This window comes from Biomphalaria glabrata, chromosome 14, assembly GCF_947242115.1.
Source record: "Biomphalaria glabrata chromosome 14, xgBioGlab47.1, whole genome shotgun sequence".
Lineage (NCBI taxonomy): Eukaryota > Metazoa > Mollusca > Gastropoda > Planorbidae > Biomphalaria > Biomphalaria glabrata.
Genome location: NC_074724.1, coordinates 10,919,538 through 10,942,594, shown reverse-complemented (window position 1 = coordinate 10,942,594; position 23,057 = coordinate 10,919,538). Strand labels below are relative to the sequence as shown.

The following is a 23,057-nucleotide window of genomic DNA, read 5'->3' as shown; positions in this document are numbered from 1 at the left end:
CAAAGGCGATTTCATTATTAGCAAGACTTAAATATATCAAAGATGTCAAACCCTCAAAGGCTAGAAGTCCAATGTTGGAAATCTTATTATTAGAAATATCTAGATACATTAAATCCATTAAGAGTTTAAATGTGGAATTGACCAATTCACTGAGTATATTATCATTCAAAAAGATAAGCTCTGTGTTATTTGGAAACCATGAAGAATTGATTTTCTTTAAATGTAGACTGGAACAGTCTACAGTTAGTTCATATTCTATACACATGAAGTCAGGATTCACAGAAAAAATTCACTTTTTGTAATATAGAATAGTCATTTTTGTATGACTTCGGTTGATCAAGCCTTCCATTTCGCTGAAAAAAATCTGTAAAAAAAAAGAGAAATTTGTTATATTTTATTATAAAATTATTTTTTAGATGAAAAAAAAAAAAAAAAAAAAAAAACTATTATCTTAACATCTTCGATTATTTTTGTTGAGGCAGATTAATGTTTAAAATATGAATATGTTTTATTTTAATAAACTTATGAAAGAAAGGTGTATTCCGATGTTTACTTTCAATCAATGTTAACTTCAACTTCTCAATACCAAATGTTCTTTTCTGCTGTGAGAAGTGCTGATGGAAGAATCGTAGTACCAAAGTCAAAGAACGTCTAGACATTAAGTGTGCTATTCTTTCAGAAGTAGAGTCATTTAGCTGCGCACGGTAGGGTGCTTACCTTATAAAATACAGACGTTACTTCAAAAAGAAGATGATTACGTATTGGTATTGTATTCCATGATTTATTTAACGTTGGTTACTTTGCACTGTAGGCTTGCGATGATTCGGGCTTTGGACTTATGTTTTTGGTCATCAGGAATCGGTCGCCATTGACTCATGCTAGATTATCACTTTTAGCTTGCAAACTCTTCATGGGGGTCAAGGTTAGGCACAGCCTGGACGGGTATTTCGAAGACGGCTATAAAGATTTTCTAAGAAATTCGAAATTTTATTTATACATCTCGAGAAAAAAAAAGCCTAACTAATTGGCCGCTCAGTGAAAACTCTGGTTTAACGGGATAATTAATGTAAAATATAAACATCTTCACATTTAATTTGGTTTTATTGGAAATTACCGCACTTGACTTAAATGTTGTTTTTAGCGGCCCCCGAAAGGTGAAAAGACGCTATTAGTTTTGTGTGAAACGTCTGTCCGTCCGTCCCATTTAGATCTCGTAAACTAGAAAAGATATTGAAAATCGGACATCAGAATATTTTAGACCATTCAAAGTTCTGATGCAAAAGCTACTTTTTTTTTCTGAAAGCGAAAAATCTAATTTTTAAAATCAGTTATGCAAGTATTTTTTTTTAAAGAGAAAAAGCTAATTAGTATGCATTATAAGTTAGACCTAATTGAAAACGAATAGTAATCTTGTAAACTCCATTTTCATGAATACGTTTAATTGCGGAGAATTAGATTCTCATCTTTTTTTTTTTTAGGATTCTAATAAATGATATAGCCTTTTCAAAAAATTAGATCAATTAAAAGACATCAGTTAGGCGCGGTGGCTTAGCGGTAAAGCGCTTGGCTTCCGAACCGGGGGTCCCGGGTTCAAATCCTGAGGAAGACTGGGATTTTAAACTTTGGAATCTTTGGGCTCCACTCAGTTCTAATGGGTACATAACTTTAATTGGGGAAAAGTAAAGGCGGTTGGTCGTTGTGCTGGCTAGGTTCACATCTAACTTTACATTCACTTTCACCTATCCTTTGATCTGCTGGACCGTTTTAGGCACTAAACAAGATCTGTTAACCTTCTTTCTCCATTCTTATCTCTCATTTGTCTTTGATATAATTTCATTTGGATGTTCTTTCTGAAAATATTGAAGCCTGCCTGGGTGGACCACTTCGGGGGTCGATTTTGAGTTTGTGTTTCCACACAAACTGTCTTTTATAACCTTGTTTTTATTTAATTTAGTAAATAGTTTGATGATCTAGATGTACATATACTTGTCGCGCAACGTCTCAAGAAGAATTAGCTGAAATAATAATACACGAAATTGAGTTAGGAAATCTGGAAAGACTACCTACTTACTGCCTTACTGCATTTCAGACCTTGCTGCCTATTGGAGTGATCGTTAAATGAACTTGTGTGTTACCCGTGCTTGTAATCGTGCTAGTATTTGTAATCGTGTTCGCATTATCGTAGTCTGTGAATCGTGACCAGTCTGTACTGTGTTATTGTGTGTATCAGTCGTGTTTTATTGAAATAAAGCCTTGTTTCTAAGGTTATGAATTGACTTAGTATATTACAATTTATTTCAATAAAACCATTCTTAAATGGACAAGTTTTTGCGTCCCAATAGACTGGATGCTGATCCTAGTTCAACTAATGCTTCAGTTACATGGAAACATTGGATTTCTTGTTTTGACAGATTCGCAACGAAGGTAGGGGCTAGTGAAAGCGAACAGTTTGACCTGCTATGCAACTTTGTGTCTCCATCCTTATATCAGTATATTTCTACCTGTTCTAAATACTCAGAAGCAAAATCTATTCTTGAGAATTTATTTGTGAAGGCCCCTAATGAAACATTGGCCAGACATTTGCTTGCAACTTGCAAACAAGAAGTCGATCAAAGTCTTGATCAATTTGTACACAAGCTGAGAGTGATGGCCAGAGATTGTCAGTTCCGAGCTGTCAGTGCTGACAAAAATGAAGAGGACGCCATTCGCGATGCCTTTGTTAGCGGCATGCGTTCGAGTGTAATTAGACAGAGGCTACTTGAGAAAAGATCCCTTGACTTGAAAATGGCTTTAGATATTGCCAAGACACTCGACATGGCCCAAAAAGAATCCAGTTCGTTTAGTACTCCTTCTCAATTGGTAGAGTCAACTCTTTCGTCATCGGCAATCTCAACCGAAGAAATGGTGGACTCAGAAACAATCGCAACAGTGAGTACTAAATGTTTCTTTTGCGGAGGTAGTCGGCATCTCAGAGCGAAATGCCCTGCCAAAGACTGCATGTGTCATTCGTGCGGGAAAAATGGACATTTTTCGAAGGTTTGCAGGTCTCGCAACACTCCTATAACCAAAACAAAAGTCAAAACATCTCCTAGCCACGAGATTAAAAGACAATCTTGTAAAGATTGTAGCTGCATTAAGGACTCTACACATCTAACATCACTAATTGCTACTTCGTCTGTATCTGGTTTAACTAAATCAACAGTACACATCTCTGTAAATGGCGTGAACCTAAAAGCCCTAATTGATACAGGTAGCGGGGAAAGCTACATTTCTTCAAACATACCAAGAGAATACGATTGGTCAGTGACACGTTCAAAGCACAAAATTTCTATGGCGTCATCTCAACTGTCAAGCGTCACAAGAGGCCACATGTTTGCATCGCTAAAATACAAAGGGGAAGTTTACAATCAATTCAAACTTTCGTTACTAGATGAACTTTGCACTGATGTAGTGCTTGGGCTAGATTTCCTCGCATTGCACAAAGAACTGATAATTCCATTCAAAGGTGGTCGACCTGCATTTCATGTCTGCTCGCTCAATGCTGTTAAGGTAGAGGCACCACAATTGTTTGCAAATTTATCCCCTGATTGCAGACCTATTGCTACTAAATCTCCTCGTTACTCCTTCCAAGACACACAATTTATTAAAGCTGAAGTTGAGAAATTGATACGAAACGGTATCATTGAACCTTCCAAATCACCTTGGAGAGCTCAAGTCCTTGTCACGACCAATGAGCGGCACAAAAAGCGAATGGTCGTTGATTATAGCCAAACTATAAATAGATTTACTTACCTGGACGCTTACCCCATGCCTAGAGTGGATGAAATGGTGGAGAAAATTTCCAGGTATGAAATCTTTAGCACATTGGATCTGGAGAGTGCTTATCACCAAATACCTATCCAACAGAGCGAAAAGAAATACACAGCCTTCGAAGCTTGTGGTAAACTCTACCAGTTTTGCAGAATACCCTTTGGGGTCACTAACGGTGTAGCTTGCTTCCAGAAAACCATAGACACTATTATAGAAAAAGAAAAGTTGTCTGACACGTTTGCCTATGTCGACAATGTAACAATATGTGGTACAGATGTAGACTCCCATAACAAAAATCTTTTGCATTTTCAGAAGGTAGCTCAGGAATACGGAATAACTTTCAACGAAAGTAAAAGTGTATTTGCTACTAAGAAGGTAAAGCTGCTTGGATATGAAATATCCAAAGGACATTTAAAGCCGGACCCTGATAGATTTCAAGCTCTGCGAGATTTGCCACCTCCAAAAGATCTGAAGTCTCAGAAAAGGATTGTAGGACTTTTGGCATATTATGCTCACTGGATACAAAATTTCTCCGACAAATTGTATCCTATAATGAAAAATCAAATTTTTCCTGTACCTACAGAAGTAAAAACAGCGTTTGAAGACTTGAAAGAAGAATTGCAGAAAGCAGCAATTTTTTCACCATAAAGTATGACCATCCTCTAATTGTGGAAACTGACGCTTCTGACATCGCAGTAGCTGCCACTTTAAATCAGGACGGAAGACCTATTGCATTCTTCTCTAGAACTCTTTCACCTAGTGAAAGGCATCAATCTGCCATAGAGAAAGAAGCAACTGCAATAATTGAAGCTATACGCAAATGGAAGCATTATTTGTGTGGCAATTATTTTACCCTTATTACGGACCAGCGGTCTATTTCATACATATTTAAAGACACTCATGACAAGAAAATTAAAAACGATAAGATACAAAGGTGGAAATTGGAACTGGCAAGCTTCAAGTTTGATATACAGTATAGACCTGGGAACGCCAACACAGCAGCAGACACCTTGTCTAGAGGGCACTGTGCAACCATGACGAAACAAAGTAGCCTGAAGACGTACCATGACTACCTGTGTCATCCAGGTGTCACTAGACTTCTACATTATGTCAGGTCAAAGAACTTACCCTTCTCGGTTGAAGAGGTCAGGCAGACCATTCAACAATGCAGAACCTGCAATAGAATTAAACCGCAATTCTATAAGGAATTTGCAGGTACGCTCATCAAGGCCACACAGCCGTTTGAAAGAATAAGTGTTGACTTTAAAGGTCCTTTGCCATCAGCTACTCGCAACAAGTACTTGTTAACAATGATTGACGAATATTCGCGGTTTCCATTCGCTTTTCCCTGTCCTGATATGACATCTAAGACAGTAATAAAGTGCTTCGACCAGTTATTTTTCCTCTTTGGAACACCCAGTTACATCCACTCTGATCGTGGCTCATCATTTATGTCCACAGAAACTACAGAATATCTACATTCTAAGGGCATAGCCACTAGCAGGACAACGCCCTATGACGCAAAAGGAAATGGTCAAATAGAAAAGCTGAATAAAACATTGTGGCAGGCTATTTTATTAGCATTGGACTCAGGGAAGTTGGAACTATCACAGTGGGAATCTGTGTTGCCCCAGGCACTTCACTCCATTCGATCATTACTGTGTACTTCTACTAATGAAACTCCACACGAACGGATCTTCAAATTCAACAGAAGATCGCCAACGGGAACATCCTTGCCTACTTGGCTACAGAACCCAGGCAAAGTATTGCTAAAATCACCTGTAAGATCTTCAAAATTTGACCCATTGGTACAAGAGGTTGAACTTATTAGCTGCAACCCACAGTACGCCCATATACGATTTCCAAATGGCCGGGAGGAGACAGTGTCGCTTAGGCAGCTGGCGCCGAAGGAAAGTTCCACGAACGACTATTTCGAACCAGAGAACGGTATTCTGCCTCAAGAGGTCGGTGACTCTTTGGATCTCTCACCAGGGAGTCGCTACGTGCCTGAAGCTATCAGTAATTCACAGAGTCCCACCCCAATGATGTACAACCAGCCAGAAGTCATCAGTGACTCACATGGGAGCCACCCAATGCCAGAGGCCAATATTGACTCGAGTCCCGTGCAGGACAGTTACGACTTGCAAGGAGAAAAGTCTACGCCAGAGATACCTCCGGATCCTTCCCTTCATACGCATGGCTATAACCTAAGACCCAGAAAGAAATGAAGGAGGGGTGAATGGAGTGATCGTTAAATGAACTTGTGTGTTACCCGTGCTTGTAATCGTGCTAGTATTTGTAATCGTGTTCGCATTATCGTAGTCTGTGAATCGTGACCAGTCTGTACTGTGTTATTGTGTGTATCAGTCGTGTTTTATTGAAATAAAGCCTTGTTTCTAAGGTTATGAATTGACTTAGTATATTACACCTATGTTAATGGCCATTTGTATCTTTGGCGAACAGTTAGCGAGCTGAATTTCATGTGGTCAGCACAAAGTCCAACCACATTTATTTAACCTAACTTAAGTCAGGTACCTATTAGAGTTGTGTGGACTCAGGGATGAGTTTTAAAAATCTGGAAACCAAAACTACTAGACTTCACGGAGATTCGAACCCGGGACTTCTCTAACAATTTTTCTGAAATGTAACAGCTGATGTATATCGTACATTGTTCGTTGATCACACTCGGAACAAAATTAGTGAGTGGGGAGGGGAAATAAAAAAGGAGGTATAAAAAATCAATTCTTTTTTTCAAATCAAACATTCATTTGTTATTAAGACCAAATTAATTGCTTTATACAAAGCCGGTCCTACAGGTTGCGGGGCCCTATGCGAAACGGATAGCGCGGGGCCTAATTTGGGTTGTGATAAGGATAATAAGTGAAAATTAAGATTATGTATTAAAATATAAAGTCATCTTTGCATTGTATTTATACTTTTACTAAGTACAAAATCATTGTAAAATTAACTTTACATTTACTTTACAGTAGATAGTAGTTTTCCAACAAAAAGCCGATAAACATGCAGATCTGCATTTTAGATTTACTATCGACTAGCAAAATTTCGCTTTTTTTTTTCAGAAGTCGAGATATATTTATATCTACATATATTAGTATGCCAGTGACTAAAAAAGTAAATAAGGTATTTGAACTTCTTGTTTTGGTTAACATTCGACTTATTATTACATTTTAATTAAATGAAAGTTGACAATGCCATTTTTTTAAATCGCGATTAAAATGGTTTAATTTAATAATTTACACTTAGATTTCGCATCGCACGGGGCCTATGAAAGAGCGGGGCCCAATGCGACCGCATAGGTTGCAGTGGCATAAGACCGGCCCTGGCTTTATACGTTGTATAAACGAGATATTGCCTTTTGTTTTTTTTTAAATGTATTTATACAATACCTCTATTCAAGTCACTCTTTTATGTTACCTTGGTGGGTGGATAGACAGCTGATCTTAAAAAACGGTTCGACAATTTTTCTAGAAATTTTACAGTTGATAAATATCGCTGAGAAAAGAATGACTAGCTTGTTGACCACAAGGGAAAATTCTAGTTTGACCGTTAAAATTTTTAATTAGTAAAAAATAAATAATTGTAAATTTGGCTGGAGACTATATCTAGATCTAGAGCCAACATGGCGTAGTCAGCCGTAAATGTGATAACTGAGTAAATTTAAAGTGGCTTCAATTTTATTGAGGTTTATAAGCGTTCCTTATATTTTTACGTAAATCTAATATAGATTACATCTAGATTCTAGATCTAGAAGTAGCTCTAGAAAAGATCTTAAGGGTTCTAGATCAGAAATTTAGGCCTATTGTTAGATCTAGATGCCCATATAATGAACCGATAAATAATCGAACAAATATACCTTCCTCGCTGACTGAATCATAACATGCAGGGCCGGTCTTAGGTCACTGCAACCTATGCAACCGCAGTGGGCCCCGCGCTTTCATATGCCCCGCTCGATGCGAATTCTATGTGTAAATTATTATATTAAACCATTTTAACTTAATATTAAAGGGTTCTTGGAATTCTCCTGAAATTATCAAATATAAGAAAAAGTCATGAAAATCTCCTGAAATTATTAAAATCTTCTGAAAACTGATGAAAATCTCCTTAAAACAGACAAAATTATGATTTCGGGGTGTCATTCAATATGGAAAACGCCAATCCTACTGGCGATTAAAAAAATACAAAAAACGGCATTGTCACCTTTCATTTAATAAAAATGTAATGATAAGCCGAATTTTAACCAAAACAAGAAGTTCTAATACTTAATTTACTTTAATAGTCACTGGCATACAAATATAGATTTTTATCTATCTCGACCTCTTGAAAAAAAAAAAGAGATATTTTGTTAGTGGATAGTAAATCTAAAAGGCAGATCTGAATGTTTATCGGCTTTTTGTTGAAAAACTACTATCTACTGTAGATGGCTCGTAAAGTTAATTTTTGACGGTGATTTTGTACTTAGTAAACTATAAATAAAATGCAAAGACGAATTTTTTTTTCTAATACAAAGTCTTAATTTTCACTTATTTATCCTTATCACAACCCAAATTAGGCCCCGCAAAATCCGTTTCGCATAGGGCCGCGCAACCTGTAGGACCGGCCCTGATAACATGCATATTATTTGTCACGAGGTCGATACTTTTACCAAATATGTAATATTATGTTCATAGACCTATATAAATTATAGACTGGAAAACGGAAACAAATTGTTATCCGATAATGATCAGATCATATACCTATATATAGATTATTATGTACGTAACTCTTTTTCAAGCCATAGACATAAATAAATATAGACTGGAAGTAGGAAGTTATTTTTATTTGGGGGAAGTCAAATATGTTTTATGTACTCTATCTATGTGAAAAAAAAATGGCGGCAATTGAGCTATAAATTCTAGGACTAACATTTCAGCCAATATATAATTATGATCTTTAGTTTTGAAAAGTACAAAACTGCCATATTCCCAATATTTTGCCTTTGTTTTATAATCATAGACATAGGCAAATATATATAGGTTTGTGATGTGGATCTATGTTTGTTGACATGGCTTCTTTATTAATGTATGGCGGTCGTCTTATCGATTCAAATTGTTAGAATTAGTTTTTAGTCAATAAAGTCAAAGAAAATGAGCAGAACGTGCTCTAATGTTCGTAGTACGATAGGCCAAGGATAAATTCTAAAGGTTGAAAAAAAATTGAATATTATACACAGTAACTTTCAGTTTCAGTAAGTCAAAATAATTCAGACATTCAGTATCACTGTGACTGTGACTGTCACTAATTTAATATTGATAGATCTAAATCTAATAAATATGACTAATATTTGTAATAACTAGGTCTAATAATTTTCATACTTTTTACTACTAACTATTAAACTAGTCAGTCTATCAATCATCTATGCATGCAGACTATTGACTAGATCTAGTATAAGTATAGATTATAGATCTAGTGACAATCTAGTCCTAGACTATTTATATACTAACTATACACTATACTATAGACTAGATTATACAGATGACAATTATAGTTTATAGTATAGTACTAGTAGTAAGTAGTATTTTTTTACTATAGTATTTATATAGACTAGATCTAAATCTAGTATTTAAAACTATTTATAATTATTTTAATTATTTTAAATTTAATAGATTTGGTAGGCACGATTAGAGATAAAATAATACAGAAGGGGTTCTATCAATTATATAGGTTATGGCTGAAAAAAAAACTATAAATACTTTTAATTTTACACTGCTCATAACTGCTGTATAGCTCATACAAATTTATCTTTTCCCAAATGTTTCCCATAATAATTTTTACTTTATCGTCCAGTCTATATATATATATGTCTATGTTTCAAGCTAAAAGGGAGGTCGCCCGTATCTAGGAAAATCGATCTTTTCTGTCTTAGAATATTAATGATTTTTAGTTTTCACAGTTTAGAAATAACGCAATGCCATTTTGCAGATTTAATGGAATGGGCTATTCATCACTATATATTCACGCAAATAGGCCTATATGTTATAAAGTAATTTGCTGTTAGCTTCCTATGAGATAATGTTTCGAAAATCCTAGATAGAAATAATTCAGTCTGTTGATTTTTATCATCTTATGTACAATTAAATTGATTGATTACCTAGATCTTTTTAGATTCTAGATGAAATTGCAAAATAATAATTATGAGACGAGGGTGCTGTTTTTTTTTTCGATGTTCAATCAACGGATCTAGATCTACATATTAAAATATATGTTACATTGGTTAGGGTTGAAAAAAAACAACGTAACTTTTCATTACTACTTTACAAAACAACGCATTGTTTCAGCTTTAAAACAATTTTCTCATATTTTTTGTAGTGTTAAAAAATCTCAATGTCCAGTATAGATATCAGGGCTAATGCTAGGGCACTGAAACCTATGTGAACACAGTGGGCCCCGCACTTTCATAGGTCTTCTAAGTCCTCTAAGTGCACTAATTATATAAAAAAAATATTGAATATGACATTTGATAGACTTCCAATACATTTTCATAAAACAGTCTGCAACCATTGTAATTAGATATAGAAATGAATGAGATAGCAATCACAATAAAATGTTTATTACAACATTCTATTCTTTCAATCATAAAGTAAAGATATAAATCAATTGTACTCTTGACCAACTCAGAAATCAGCTTGTCCTCACTGGCATAGTGGTAACGAATAAAATGTAAAGGTTTTCTAAAAAAAAGAGCTGGACAAAGGTAACAATGGTTCCAGGATATTTGCAACTAGAAACATCTATCACAGAATACAAGATCATGCGGCGAAACATTAACCTAAATAGACCCCAGCAAATATTAACTTTGTCTGCTTTTAAGTAGACAAAATAGATACATTTTAACTGGTTCTGCTTAGCCACGTGAAAAAAATGCAAGCTTCTTTAAAGCTCTGACTCAATCACAATGCCGGATTATATTTTGGAAGTCACAAAAATTCGAAAAAAAAAATACAAACCTTTCCTTTTAGACAGAAATGATTTTTAGCTGCCGAGATTTCCGATTTGGTGAATCTCATCGTTTACGTCTGTTATTGAATAACTTGTGGTGTCAGAAGTGGTACATGATAATATGGTCGTGAGAGCAAGTACCTTTAAACTAGATGCCATTATACTTACAGCCTAATCCATTTACAAACACAATGCAGAGATAATGAACACGACTAATGATGAAACTTATAATATTGTTAATTAAAAGTTTGTTATTTGTATACAAGTATCGTTTATATCTTACATTGTTCCTGAACAGAATGATAATTTTTAAAATCTCTATTACTATACGAAGACCTGAGACTACTTAGATCTGGATCGTGCATATGATGTCAATGTCATATTCAGTTTAAATTCGAATAAAAAAAAATGGAAAAGAAATCTTTATCAATCAATCAAAAATGAGAATCACTATTAAGAGAGTTACATTCTAGTGGTACAAAAATAACTTACTTCCCTTTTGTGTTTGTCAAGTGATCTAAGTTCTCTTATTCTTCAAACGAATGTGTCTCCAGTTGAGTTCTTCTGACTTCTACAAATTATATTTCTTCATTTCATTGTTTTCCCTAAAGATTAATACATCTATAAGTTGTGTATGAGTTATGCATTTGTTAAGTGTAGAACAGTTGCATTTTTGTTTACAAAGATTATATCAGCTCACTCTGTCTGTGTGACTGTCTTTGTGTTTGTCTGTCTGTCTGTCTGTCTGTCTGTCCAAAAGTTTGTAAACGTTATTTCGGATCAAGCTAAAATTTTGCACAATTATTTCTTTTACCTAACAACACAAAAATAAGTTTAAAAAAAAATAACCATTAGTTAAGTAACAATTGATAATGAATTACTTTTTTTTGTATCTTAAACAAGGAAAGAAATAGTACTTGACTGTAGCGGTGGTATAAGATGTATTACTCACTGTTATAGATTGAGGCTTATTACAAAGTTAATTACATGACTTATCCAAACTAATTAATACACTTAATATAAACTTAGTTTTTTATTAAGGATTTTTTTATTTTGATTGCTTTTTCCCATTAGATTTAGGAATGAATGAGTAGTTAGACTAAAGACGTTTAGAACGGAGTCAATAGTTTAGGTAGTTAGGTTACATAGCATGGTAGTACCATTTATAAATTAAAATTTATAAAAATGTTTTAGAAGTGGTACATGGATAGAGAGAAATGAAGAAAAAGTTTATATCTCGCTTATCTTGACCTTTGAGAGTTGAATTATCCATCCATCCATTCATCCATACATCCATCTCCCCCTCACCACGTTCACCTATCCTTTTGTCTGTTTGACCGCCTTTTGTTTTGCCTTTGATAGAACCTCTTTCATTGAAAGGCCCTTTCATTGTTTTATATTGTCTTTTTCTTACTTTCTCTGTCTGCCTTCATGGTAGTGTTCACCGAAGGAAAGTTTTTTTTGCGAGCACTAAGGACCCTGTGATATGGCATTAGAGTTTTAGTTTACGTTTTTTGAATGTAATGTGTAGATCATTGTAAGATCCCTGTGCTTATCTAATCTTGTCTCTAATCTCTTCGTTTGTGATGCAGTCTTTGTATGTGATACCTTTAATCGTTTGTAGTATGTTGATTCCATTGCGAGGATTCTCCTCTCTAGAACGTCAGACATCGTTCAAAATTCCCAAACACCATTGCTGACTCCTTGGCCCACAAAGGAAGGTTAATACTGTCATGGTTGGATTTCAGATTAGCTAGGGTATGATATTATGGTCCCGTATTCCCAACCTGAACAGTGTAACGCAAGAACATAAAGGTAATACCATGTAAAATACACACATTGAATGAAAGTTATTCAACTGAACATTTAGTCAATACCAACAGTTGTTCAACGTGAACAATATTAATGACAACGTAAGTTAATGTACATTAGTTAACAACAAGATTGTACGTTTAACAATTTAATGAAAATATGATATGATGAAGCATACATTACGAATTAATATCAATAGCAATTACAAATTACATTCAAAGGAACTATAGCACACCTTAATCTCAGTGCCATAGTCCAGCAGGGCTCACAACGCCCAACTGAACGCCACGGGCAATAGTCAAATACCAATCCTGCAACTCAGACTCGGCTCCAGCAGAGTCCCAAGCCTGAGTCCCCAATACTGGGGAAGAAAACCCATAAAAGAAACTCACAGGAGATCTAGCCTCATCACACAACAGAATCAAAAAAACTTAGAAAATGACATCAACAAAAGTGCGTTCCTAGAAACCAAATCACAATCTCTTATGGTACACAAAGGAAAACACCAAAAGAAGATGCGCATGACAAATACCACCTACTGAGCACACTGTGAAGATGTCTCTATCGCAGCTAACATAAAGTCTAGTCTGCGTCTATCACTCTAAACCAGCTATAATAAGGTCATAGTCTGAGTCTATCTCTCTATCCCAGCTATCATAAGGTCATAGTCCGGCTCTTTCCTCGCTAACACGATAGGTATAATTCTTTGGTGATAATAAATCAGGCATCAGTCGTTGTGAAACCAACCGAACGAATCCTTAGAGACATAAATATACATGTTACCATTTAGTATGTTAAAAGACGTTCTTCCTTTCACTTGAGCAAAAATCAACTGTCCCTTCTTTAGCGTTTAAACAGCTCCTTCATATCCAGTGATGGATAGTATGCTGTTAAGCACTATAAGCGCTTGGGCAGGGCAGAGTTACAACGCTACTACATATCGTCTTTTTAAAGTTAATTTAAACAAGGTTACAAAGACAGTTTGTGTGGAAACACAAATTCAAAATCGGCCCCCGAAGTGGTCCAACCAGGCAGGCTTCAATATTTTCAGAAAGAACATCCGAATGAAATTATATCAAAGACAAATGAGAGATAAGAATGGAGAAAGAAGGTTGACAGAGCTTGTTTAGTGCCCCAACGGTCCAGCAGATCAAATAATAGGTGCAAGTAAATGCAAAGTTATATTTGAACCTGGCCTAACTAGTTCCCCTTTCAGACCTTGTGGTCTATAGGGCAGATGATGTAAAGTTCGTCTGTTTTTGTGGCCTATGGTTAACGAGGTTGTCATGTAGCCAGCACAACGACCAACCGCCTTTACTTTTCCCCAATTAATGTCAGGTACCCATTAGAGCTGGGTGGACTCAGAGGCGCACAAAGTTGAAAAACCCAGTCTTCACCAGAATTCAAACCCGGGACCCCCGGTTCGGAAGCCAAGAGCTTTACCGCTGAGATACAGCGCCTCACCTGGCCTAACTCAATTGTTATAATTGATGTAATTGTTTAGAAAAGTCTCAATCCCTTATTCGAATCCTCAAAATTAAAACATAATTAACATTTGCCATTGTGCAAAATAATTGTTCAAGAAAATGCATTTTACAAGATAACTGTTTTAAATTAGGTCTAACTTTTAATGCATACTAAATAGCTTTTTTAAAAAAAAAAACTGCTTGAATAAGTGATTTAAAAATTAGATTTTTCGCATCCAGAAAAAAAAAGTAGCCGTTGCATCAGAACTTTGAATGGTCTAAAATATTGCGATATCGGATTTTCACTATCTTTTCTAGTTTTCGAGATCTAAACGGGACGGACAGACCGACGGACAGACATTTCACACTGAACTAATAGCGTCCATTCCCCTTTCGGGGGCGCTAATAAGGGCCCAAAATTTAATCGTTTTTAAATTAAACTAGATCTAGCTGTTTACTTTTTCTGTGTTTGTGTGAATCTATTCAATGCTTTCTCGAACTTATTTCAATCATCTCTCTTACATCTAGCAGCTTGTGTATCTACGCATACCTTGTCCAATTGGATTACAATGTAAAATAAAGTAACAATGGGTAATATTTAACTTAAGGATATAGGAACTAACACAGAAAATGATAAATTTAGGTATTGTATAAGAATATAATAAGCTAAAACAAAAAAGGTATCATACAAAGATATTGTGAGGTATCATGCAAGGATGCTGTTATGCGCATGTAATTATCATACAAGGATAGTGTTAATAATAATACAATGATATTTTAAGTTATTATACAAGGAGATCTTAAGGAATCATAAAAGGATATTATAATGTATCATACAAGGATATTTTAATGTATCATACAAGGATATTGTTGGCTACATTTTAAGATTTCTTTGAGGCAGTAGAAAGAAAAACGAATCAAACTGAAAAATAAGACTGGTTTCTTTAAACACATGCAATGGCTTCCTGAACTTTTAAATAAATTTGAATGATAGTGTTCCTACAGAATACAGTTCAATAGCTACAGTAAACAGTTCTTTATAAGCCTTGGTCGATTTACTCATGAAGGCGGCCTACACAAAGCGCTTACATAAAAAGTCTAAACGAATTGTTTCGTCTGTGGGAATAACATTTGAGGAAGTGAAAATTGAAGTGGACAATAGAAGACTTTCTAACTGTAATGTTTACATCGACTCATTAAGATCAGTAATGAGATATCGTCAAAGGAAGTGACCCAGATAGCCTCGTTTCTGAAATGCATCTAAAGAGACGTTTTGAAAAATATATTAAAAAAAACTATAAATCAGTTTCTAAATATTTAATAAGTTGGGTGCCTATCATTATGATGTAGCAGTCATGTCTAGAAACTAGCTGCTGTTTTGCATGTGGATAAAATTTTACTTTCTGAAGCTTTCTTCTTTGTAAAATAATTTTAAAGTTTACTGTCATTTTTTTCACATATTTTAAGACATTTATGCTCGATAATCCTCAACCTATTTTTGATAATTATAAATTTCCAAAATACGTGTTAAGGCAACATCTAATACTTTTTCATTACTTTTTTCTTTAACTCTTTCTCTTCTAACTGAAGATGCCAACGTTGATTCCACCAGAATGTGGTAAATAAATACGGAGAGAAAGAGTTAACATTCTGATTGACAGCTCTTAAGGCTGAGGTTGCGAACGGTTGATTATCACCACGTCATGGACAGGGTATAGTTTAGAATGACCGTTTTTAGTGCTTAAGAAATGCCTAACAGTTTATGCGATTTAAAAAATCAACAATTAATAATAATTCTCGTAATTTTTTTGTCCTGATTTCTCTGTCCTGTATTGCTGTAACAAAGCCTTCTGTTTCAGGGTAGAGATGACCTGCTTTGAGCCATGTTAAGGAAGCAGCCTTGTCGATGTTGTCCCCATGTAATGAAGCCGGAAATTTTCCGTGGAGTGTTTTTTCTTCCCATTGGCGAATCTCATGCCCTACGTCGTCCAAACCGACATTGACATCAGCATTGTGTAGGTTCAGAGTGGTTGCTTCGCAGTCATATTAGCAATACAGGACAGAGTCATCAGGACAAAAAATTACGAAAAGCATATCATGAAACTTAATGTTGTCGACAAATGCCGAAAATGTGGAAATGTGGGCGAGTCGATTGAACACATTATGACAGGATGTTCAGCCCTATCAGAATCCGCCTACCTAGGTCGCCATAACCAAGTTGCAAAGTTAATACACCAACACCTTGCTTTAAAGTACAATTTGATCGGTAAGTACACTCCTCCTTATTATAAATACTTTCCACAAGAGGTTCTCGAGTCTACTGAACATCTGATGTACTGGGATAGGCCTATTCTGACCGACAAAACGGTAGATTTCAATCGCCCGGATCTGCTGTTCATCGATAAAAAAGAAAATACCGCTACCATTATCGATATCGCCGTACCACTGTCTCATAACTGAGATAGAAAAGCAAAGAAAATATGGGAACCTAGGCTTGGAGATTAAGCGTCTATGGAAATTGTCCAAAATAACAACATACCCATTGTTATATCAACCGAGGGGATAATAACAACTGACTTCACAGACACCCTCAAGGCCCTTAACATTCCTAGGAACATCTTCGTTGCCTGTCAGAGGGCGGTACTGCTGCAAACCTGCCACATCACCAGAAAATTCCTCAGTGGAAACTGTTAAAGGGACTACGATGAATTTTGTTTCTCTTTAGCGAAACTCGACCCTGGCAGCGCCAGAGAATGACTACTCGTTCATTTATAACAATAATAAGAATAATAATACACAGATACTCTCAAGGCTCGTAACATTCCTAGGAAGATCCTCGTTGCCTGCCAGATGTCGGTACTGCTGCAGACCTGCAACATCACCAGAAAATTTCTCATTGAAAACTAATAAAGAGACTACGGTGAACTTTGTTTCTCTTTAGCAAAACTCGACCCTGGTAGTGTCAGAAAATGAATACCCATTCGTTTCTAACATAATAATAATACTACTAATAATGTTTATTATCCGTGAGGAAATTTGTTTTAAAATTAAACGTTTAAAAAATATACATGATTAGATCAAACATTTATACAATACACACAAGATATACGTTCTTACCCCAGTTTCTCCTTAACATTACATGCGAAAGTTACAACAGTAAGTTCCATATTGTTCTCTTTGTTTTTGTGATTAGTGTTTTATATTTTCTTTGTGATGGTCAAATGTTAAAACCATACAGAAGAGGCAGATTTTTTATTGCTTAAAATCTGTATAACTTTCTTAGCACCGTTTTTCTCAAATAGGTATCCAAGTGCGGTTTGTTTATTGCCTATGATCTTGCTGGCAGTTTTACCATTGTATAAAGTTTATTTATTTATTTTTTTAAAATAATCTCTGAGATTTATGTTGCTTTGTTATATTTTACGATATTGTTAAATTAATCTGAATAGTGAATTATTATATTATCGTTATTAATTTCGAAAGCAGAGAATTTTTTTTTTTCATTTCGTATAAAGCTCCCACTGTATGACATATAGTGACATGTAAAAATGACTTTAAGCCATCAAACGTGTTCTCAACATTTCACTTAGAATGTAGTTTATTTTCCACTCAGAAACAACTAAAATATTTTCATCGTTGACGACACTTAACAGTTCTGTGGGAAGCAAAAAGAGACAACTCGTATGAACCATTAAAACAATTCTTGCAGGATTAGATGGATTTTGTGCGTACATGGCTGACCTCAGTGTAAACATTGACCAGTCCTCGTCCGTTAAGAAGCTCTTACTGCAGACAAGTAAAACTCTCCAACAAGAGTTGATTGCATCCATGATACCACTGGCTTTGTCCAAAGATGCCAAAAGATCTCTGTCTATTAAAAAAGTGCTCAATTTCAAATTTCTTTCTAGATGTTCGCGTAGTTCAATGCAAGGAAATCGATAGTCTTCTTCTGAATATCCAATATAAACATCTGTCTTATAATCGAATCTGGTGTGAAGTTTGGAATTGCCAAAAATTTGTAAGAAATACGAAACAAAAAAGTTTTTATTCCTCAATATCAGAAATATTAAGACTGCACCAATAACATACAGACATAATGTAATCAACGCAATGTAGAAGAAGAATTCGCCCCAACATTGTCTCCAGAGAGATTCTAGATCAGAGAATGTCAATGTGTTTGTCCTTTCACCATCTTTGTTCATGCAGGTGTAGTTTCTATTGTTGTCTAAACTAACTAAAGTTGAATTCAACCATTGAAGAAAAGATAAATCATGGCAACCACAAGAAAGTATGTTTCCATTTAACATGAGCTGAAACCCTCCGTTCCTTGAATTTAATAAATCCAAGGCTTCAGTAGTGTCCGTTGTGAGAGTAGTGATGATATTACTACTTAAATCTAAAATTTTAAGATTCGGAGTAAATTTTAAATCAAACGGAATGTCTTTGAACTGATTGCCAGATAAACTTAAATATGTTAGTTCTGAATTTCGAGAGAAAGTTCCTTTGCTTAAACCATTTAGCGAGTTGTTGGAAATATCAAGCACTTTTAGTTTTGTTATATTCTGTAGGATACGAGCACTTTTCAGTGCGATAAAATTTCTATCAAGCTGACATTTAGACACAGCCAAATTCTCTAAGCCATATATTTCATCTAGAAAGTATTCAGAAAGAATAGAGATATCATTCCCTGAGATTATTGCAGTTTTGACTGACGATAAACCGCGAATATGTCCAGTAAATGTGTGAAAACCGCTGTCTGATATATCAATGTATTGAAGGTTATCAGCTCCACAAAAAGTGACGTCCAGTTGTAATGATAAACCAGGCACCAATCGTTTTAAATTCCAAATAATTAAACTCTTAGAGACATATAAATAGAAAGTGCCATTCAGAATGCTAAGTTCTTGATTTGCTAAATTGTTTTTAAATTTCGTTTGACCATCAAAAGATAAATTGTGGATTGAAATGTCTTGAAAGAAATATTCCATAAAACTTAAACGTGGGAACGGAGAAAACGTCTGACATGTTCTTATACCTTCACTAACAGTAAGTTTAGTCAAGTTCTGTAGTAGGACTAGTGGAAAGAAAACAAATGAACTTCCAATGAATGGGTTTCTTGATATATACATATTACGCAGACAACGATCCCATGTTGTTCTGTTTGAAAAGGCATCCGCCGTTATGTAATATATATTACAATCTATTACTGTAAATGTGTCTAAACAGATGTCTGTTACATACATCAAGTCTTTTTTAGTGATATAGCCGTTTTTCATTAGATTAGGCAAATACAATGTCGTAGTAACGCCTTGTAAATAAATCTCAGACATTGATCTTCCCTTAAACGGCCACAACAAAGCTAAAACCCTCTGCAAATCTATTGAAACATACGCCAGTGTAAGACTCGTTAGTTTGTCTAAATGTACAAATACTTTGTCATCCATTCGTTTCAATAATGGCATGTCTCGTACAATCAGCTCTTTTAAGCCATTGACATTTTTAAAGGATGACTCAGTTACGTTTCTTGTTGATCCAGTAATCTCTAATACTTCCAGATGCGTTAAGTTAAGGAACTCAGGCCCAAAGTAGAGAGTAGAATTAAATGTATTAATCGCCAGAGTGCGTAACTTTGTCAATGATTGCAACAATGAAACTGGAACATCGGTTATTCCAGCACTAGGCTGCTGTATTAGATTCAATAGCTGCAAATTATTTAAAGGTTTTAAAATGTTAGTGGAAACCTCGTTAAAAGAGATGCTATTGTGACGTAGGCTTAAATATTTCAAACTGGTCAAACCGTCAAATGCGAGAAGATCAATGAGTGAAATCTCATTGTTTGAGAGATCTAAATGAGTTAAATGACTTAAGTGTACAAATGTTGAATTGACGAGTCGAGTCAGGAGATTGTCGTTCAGTAAAATCATCTCCGTGTTATTCGTAAACCAGGAAGAATTTATTTCCTTTAGATGTAGCTTTGAACAGTCAACAGTGAGATTATATACATGACACTCGGAGCCTACGTTGATAGAGATGTTGATGTCTTTTAAAATTACATTCTTCGTATTTTTTGATGATTTGTCTTTATAAACCTGTTTGTTGTGCTCCAATGTACCTGTTTAATAATAAATATTATAAGATTTAGTTAGAATATATAGGCCTACATTTTTTGAAAGTTACTTTGTCCAATAATTTCATCTAACATTACTCTTTATTGTCAGATCATATTACAATAAATTAATTGACCTGCTTTGAAAAAATACACACTTAATGTGACCATACTAGACCACCACAAATAGATATTAATGTATCAACAGGATAAATAATAAGAAAAGATTACGTCACGTTAACAGTAATTTGTATTTATGTTTGACTTGTCGTGCTTCTTATAACACGGTAGTAGCGAGGCTATTAGAGGTTGATACAATGGAAGTGATAGTAATAGAGAGCTTCAGTGAGATTAGAATTCTGGAGTTTGTTAAAATGTTTGTTAAATGTTTTACATGTTTCGGATGTTCCTTCAGAGTTGAAGATAATTACTTCCTAGTCCAAACCTCCCGCAGGACGACGGGGGATGGGAGCGGGCAGGGTTTGAACCCGGGACCATCGATAAATCTGAACGACAGTCCAGCGTGCAAACCGCACGACCAGGCAGCCATCCTGGGGGGGAGTTTATTATTAACAACATCCTTTTGAAACTGAAGTAATTTCAGTCTTTTGAAAAGTTATGGGTAATGAAGCTACAACCATTGGAATGGATGCCACGTTGTATGATCGAACTATGTAGATATCTGGAATAAGAACATTCTTCGTAATGGTCACTCAAAAAAAACAACAAAACTTTCGCTGATGACAAAACAAAGCAGCAATTGAGAAAGATGGAAAAATACTAACAAATATTATAAAGAATTTTTGCATAGATATTAAATCAATTTACCGAATAAATGAATGAAGAGTATAAATTCAAAAGTAATTCTTTCAAAATGGTTATTGCAGAAAATCATGAAAATATGTAATAAAGATAGTGGACAATCCTGTGAAAGTTTTGAATAGATCATTTATCTGGTTGGACTTAAAAAATATATAAACACTTTTAAGCCCATTACAACATTTAAGCAGTGTGTGTGTGGGGGGGGGGAGGGGGTAGTCCATTTTCGAAATTTTTAGCACAAAAATAAGAAGCTATCACTAACTCCAATCTTAGTTCCTCTCTAAAAAAAACTATTCGTTAAAATCAAGCTTGTGGAGCCCTATGCGAAACGGATTTCACGTGGCCAAGTTTGGGTAGGGAAGCGGATAATAATTGAAATTTAAGAGTTTAGTCATTCTTTGCTACGTACAAAATTACTTTACGAGCCTTGCGTGTAGCAAAGTCATACAGTATATCATAATAATTCTGTTTCCTACATAGATCCCGCTCAATAGCAAGAATTACCAAATGTTTCAATCTATCTTTCAGAATTGTTGACCTCAAGTAATTCTTTATTAGTTTGAGGCGCGAAAAGATTACACAATTACGGCTAATGCATAATGCCGTTTTTATTTATCGCGCATTGGATTGGCGTTTTCCATATTGAATGACACCCCAAAATGACAACTTTTGTTTACATATTTCCTTATATTTGAAGGACTTTTTCGTATATTTTGCAATTTCGGGAGATTTCCAGGAGCTCCTGGTAAATCGACAGAAGGGTGCGGGAGATATGTTTTAAGTTTTAAAATGGTTTATTTTAATAATTTATACAACTAGAATTAGCGCGGGTCCTATGAAAATGCCGGGCCTACTGAGGTCGCATAAGTTGCAGTGGCCGGTCGACTAGTGTATTATATTTATATAATCAAAGTTATTTAAATAGACATTCTACACCGAAGTTGGTTTCTAAAATTTAATACTTTTTTTTAGTAATTAAACAGATAAAGAAAAATTTTAATTAAATGAAAATTACTAAGCTTGCAGATGAGTACAAAGGCGAAAAATTTAAATTTATCACAATATAAAAAATACTTATTTTTAAATCTGATTTTTTGTAACTGGCAAATTGAGCAGACTTGTTTATTTACTACAATCGTAAGTTACATTTTCATATCTAATGTTTGTAATCGAAGTACAAGACCATCATTGATTTCAGTGTGACTGTGGTTGATAAAATGAACACAGCTGATCTGATGCAACTGATTGGCTGTATCGAAGGTAGGAGTCTATCTTTGAGTGTCTTATCAATACAAAATGCATTTAAGCAATATTTAAACTATTTTATTTAGTTACTTTCAAAAGCAATACAAACCTTTTCTTCTATACCGGTTAAATTCTCTGCTGTCAAGAGCTTCCACGTTCTGAATAGCATCGAGATACTCGTCCTTTGACTCACTTGCTATGAAAGAACATTGATGGCCAAGTATATTACACACAATAATAACAAGTATTTTCCCAATGAGAAAAGTGGCCATTTTAAAATTCAGAAGAATCGCAGTTCGCATAAGGTTGACACTAGGTCTTCATTATTCAACAGAAGTAATACAATAGTTGTTTTTATTTTGAGACTACTATTTTATAATGATGTCTTGCTAGATGTATATTGGTCCTATAGAACGTGAAATTTACTTCCTAGTTCAATTATATAGGCCTACATGGTCTTAAGTTCCGGGTCATTCATTAGATTTTTAATTCTCTCCTATGATAATTATGTCTCGATAAGAAATAATAAATACTAAAAATACTATGTTAAATTACTTTTAAAAAGTTACTTAGAAGAAATCTTTCTATTGGGTCTCAAAGGATTGTCCAGTGACATTTGTGAAAGCTTGTTAGCTTTCTTTCAGAAGCCATTTGATGCTAGGGGCTCTTCTTTTATTTTTATTTTATTTTCTGTGGACGTTAAATAGTTCATCTGCACTGCCTACACCGGCTTCCACTAGAACATGGTTAATTAAATGACGGTTTTACCATAGTGTATCATTATGCGTCTTCCGATGACT

General features: G+C 34.9%; 1 protein-coding gene across 1 annotated transcript; it reads right to left on the bottom strand.

The window, feature by feature from the left end:
• Positions 1-12,428: 12,428 nt before the first annotated feature.
• LOC106051325 (toll-like receptor 4) lies at positions 12,429-22,651 on the bottom strand. Its single transcript, XM_056011148.1, has 2 exons — positions 22,367-22,651; positions 12,429-20,196 (listed from the first exon to the last, which is right to left on the bottom strand). The coding sequence occupies exons 1-2, from the start codon at positions 22,557-22,559 to the stop codon at positions 17,639-17,641; spliced, it is 2,751 nt and encodes a 916-aa protein (XP_055867123.1). The 5' UTR covers positions 22,560-22,651; the 3' UTR covers positions 12,429-17,638.
• Positions 22,652-23,057: the final 406 nt, after the last annotated feature.

Bases quoted from the DNA above. Each gene is read 5' to 3' on its own strand.
- LOC106051325 (XM_056011148.1), bottom strand. From the start codon at position 22,559: ATGCGAACTGCGATTCTTCTGAATTTTAAAATGGCCACTTTTCTCATT. The intron at 20,197-22,366 runs GTTTGTATTGCT...ATTATTAAACAG, and splicing joins TAACCGGTATAGAAGAAAAG to GTACATTGGAGCACAACAAA.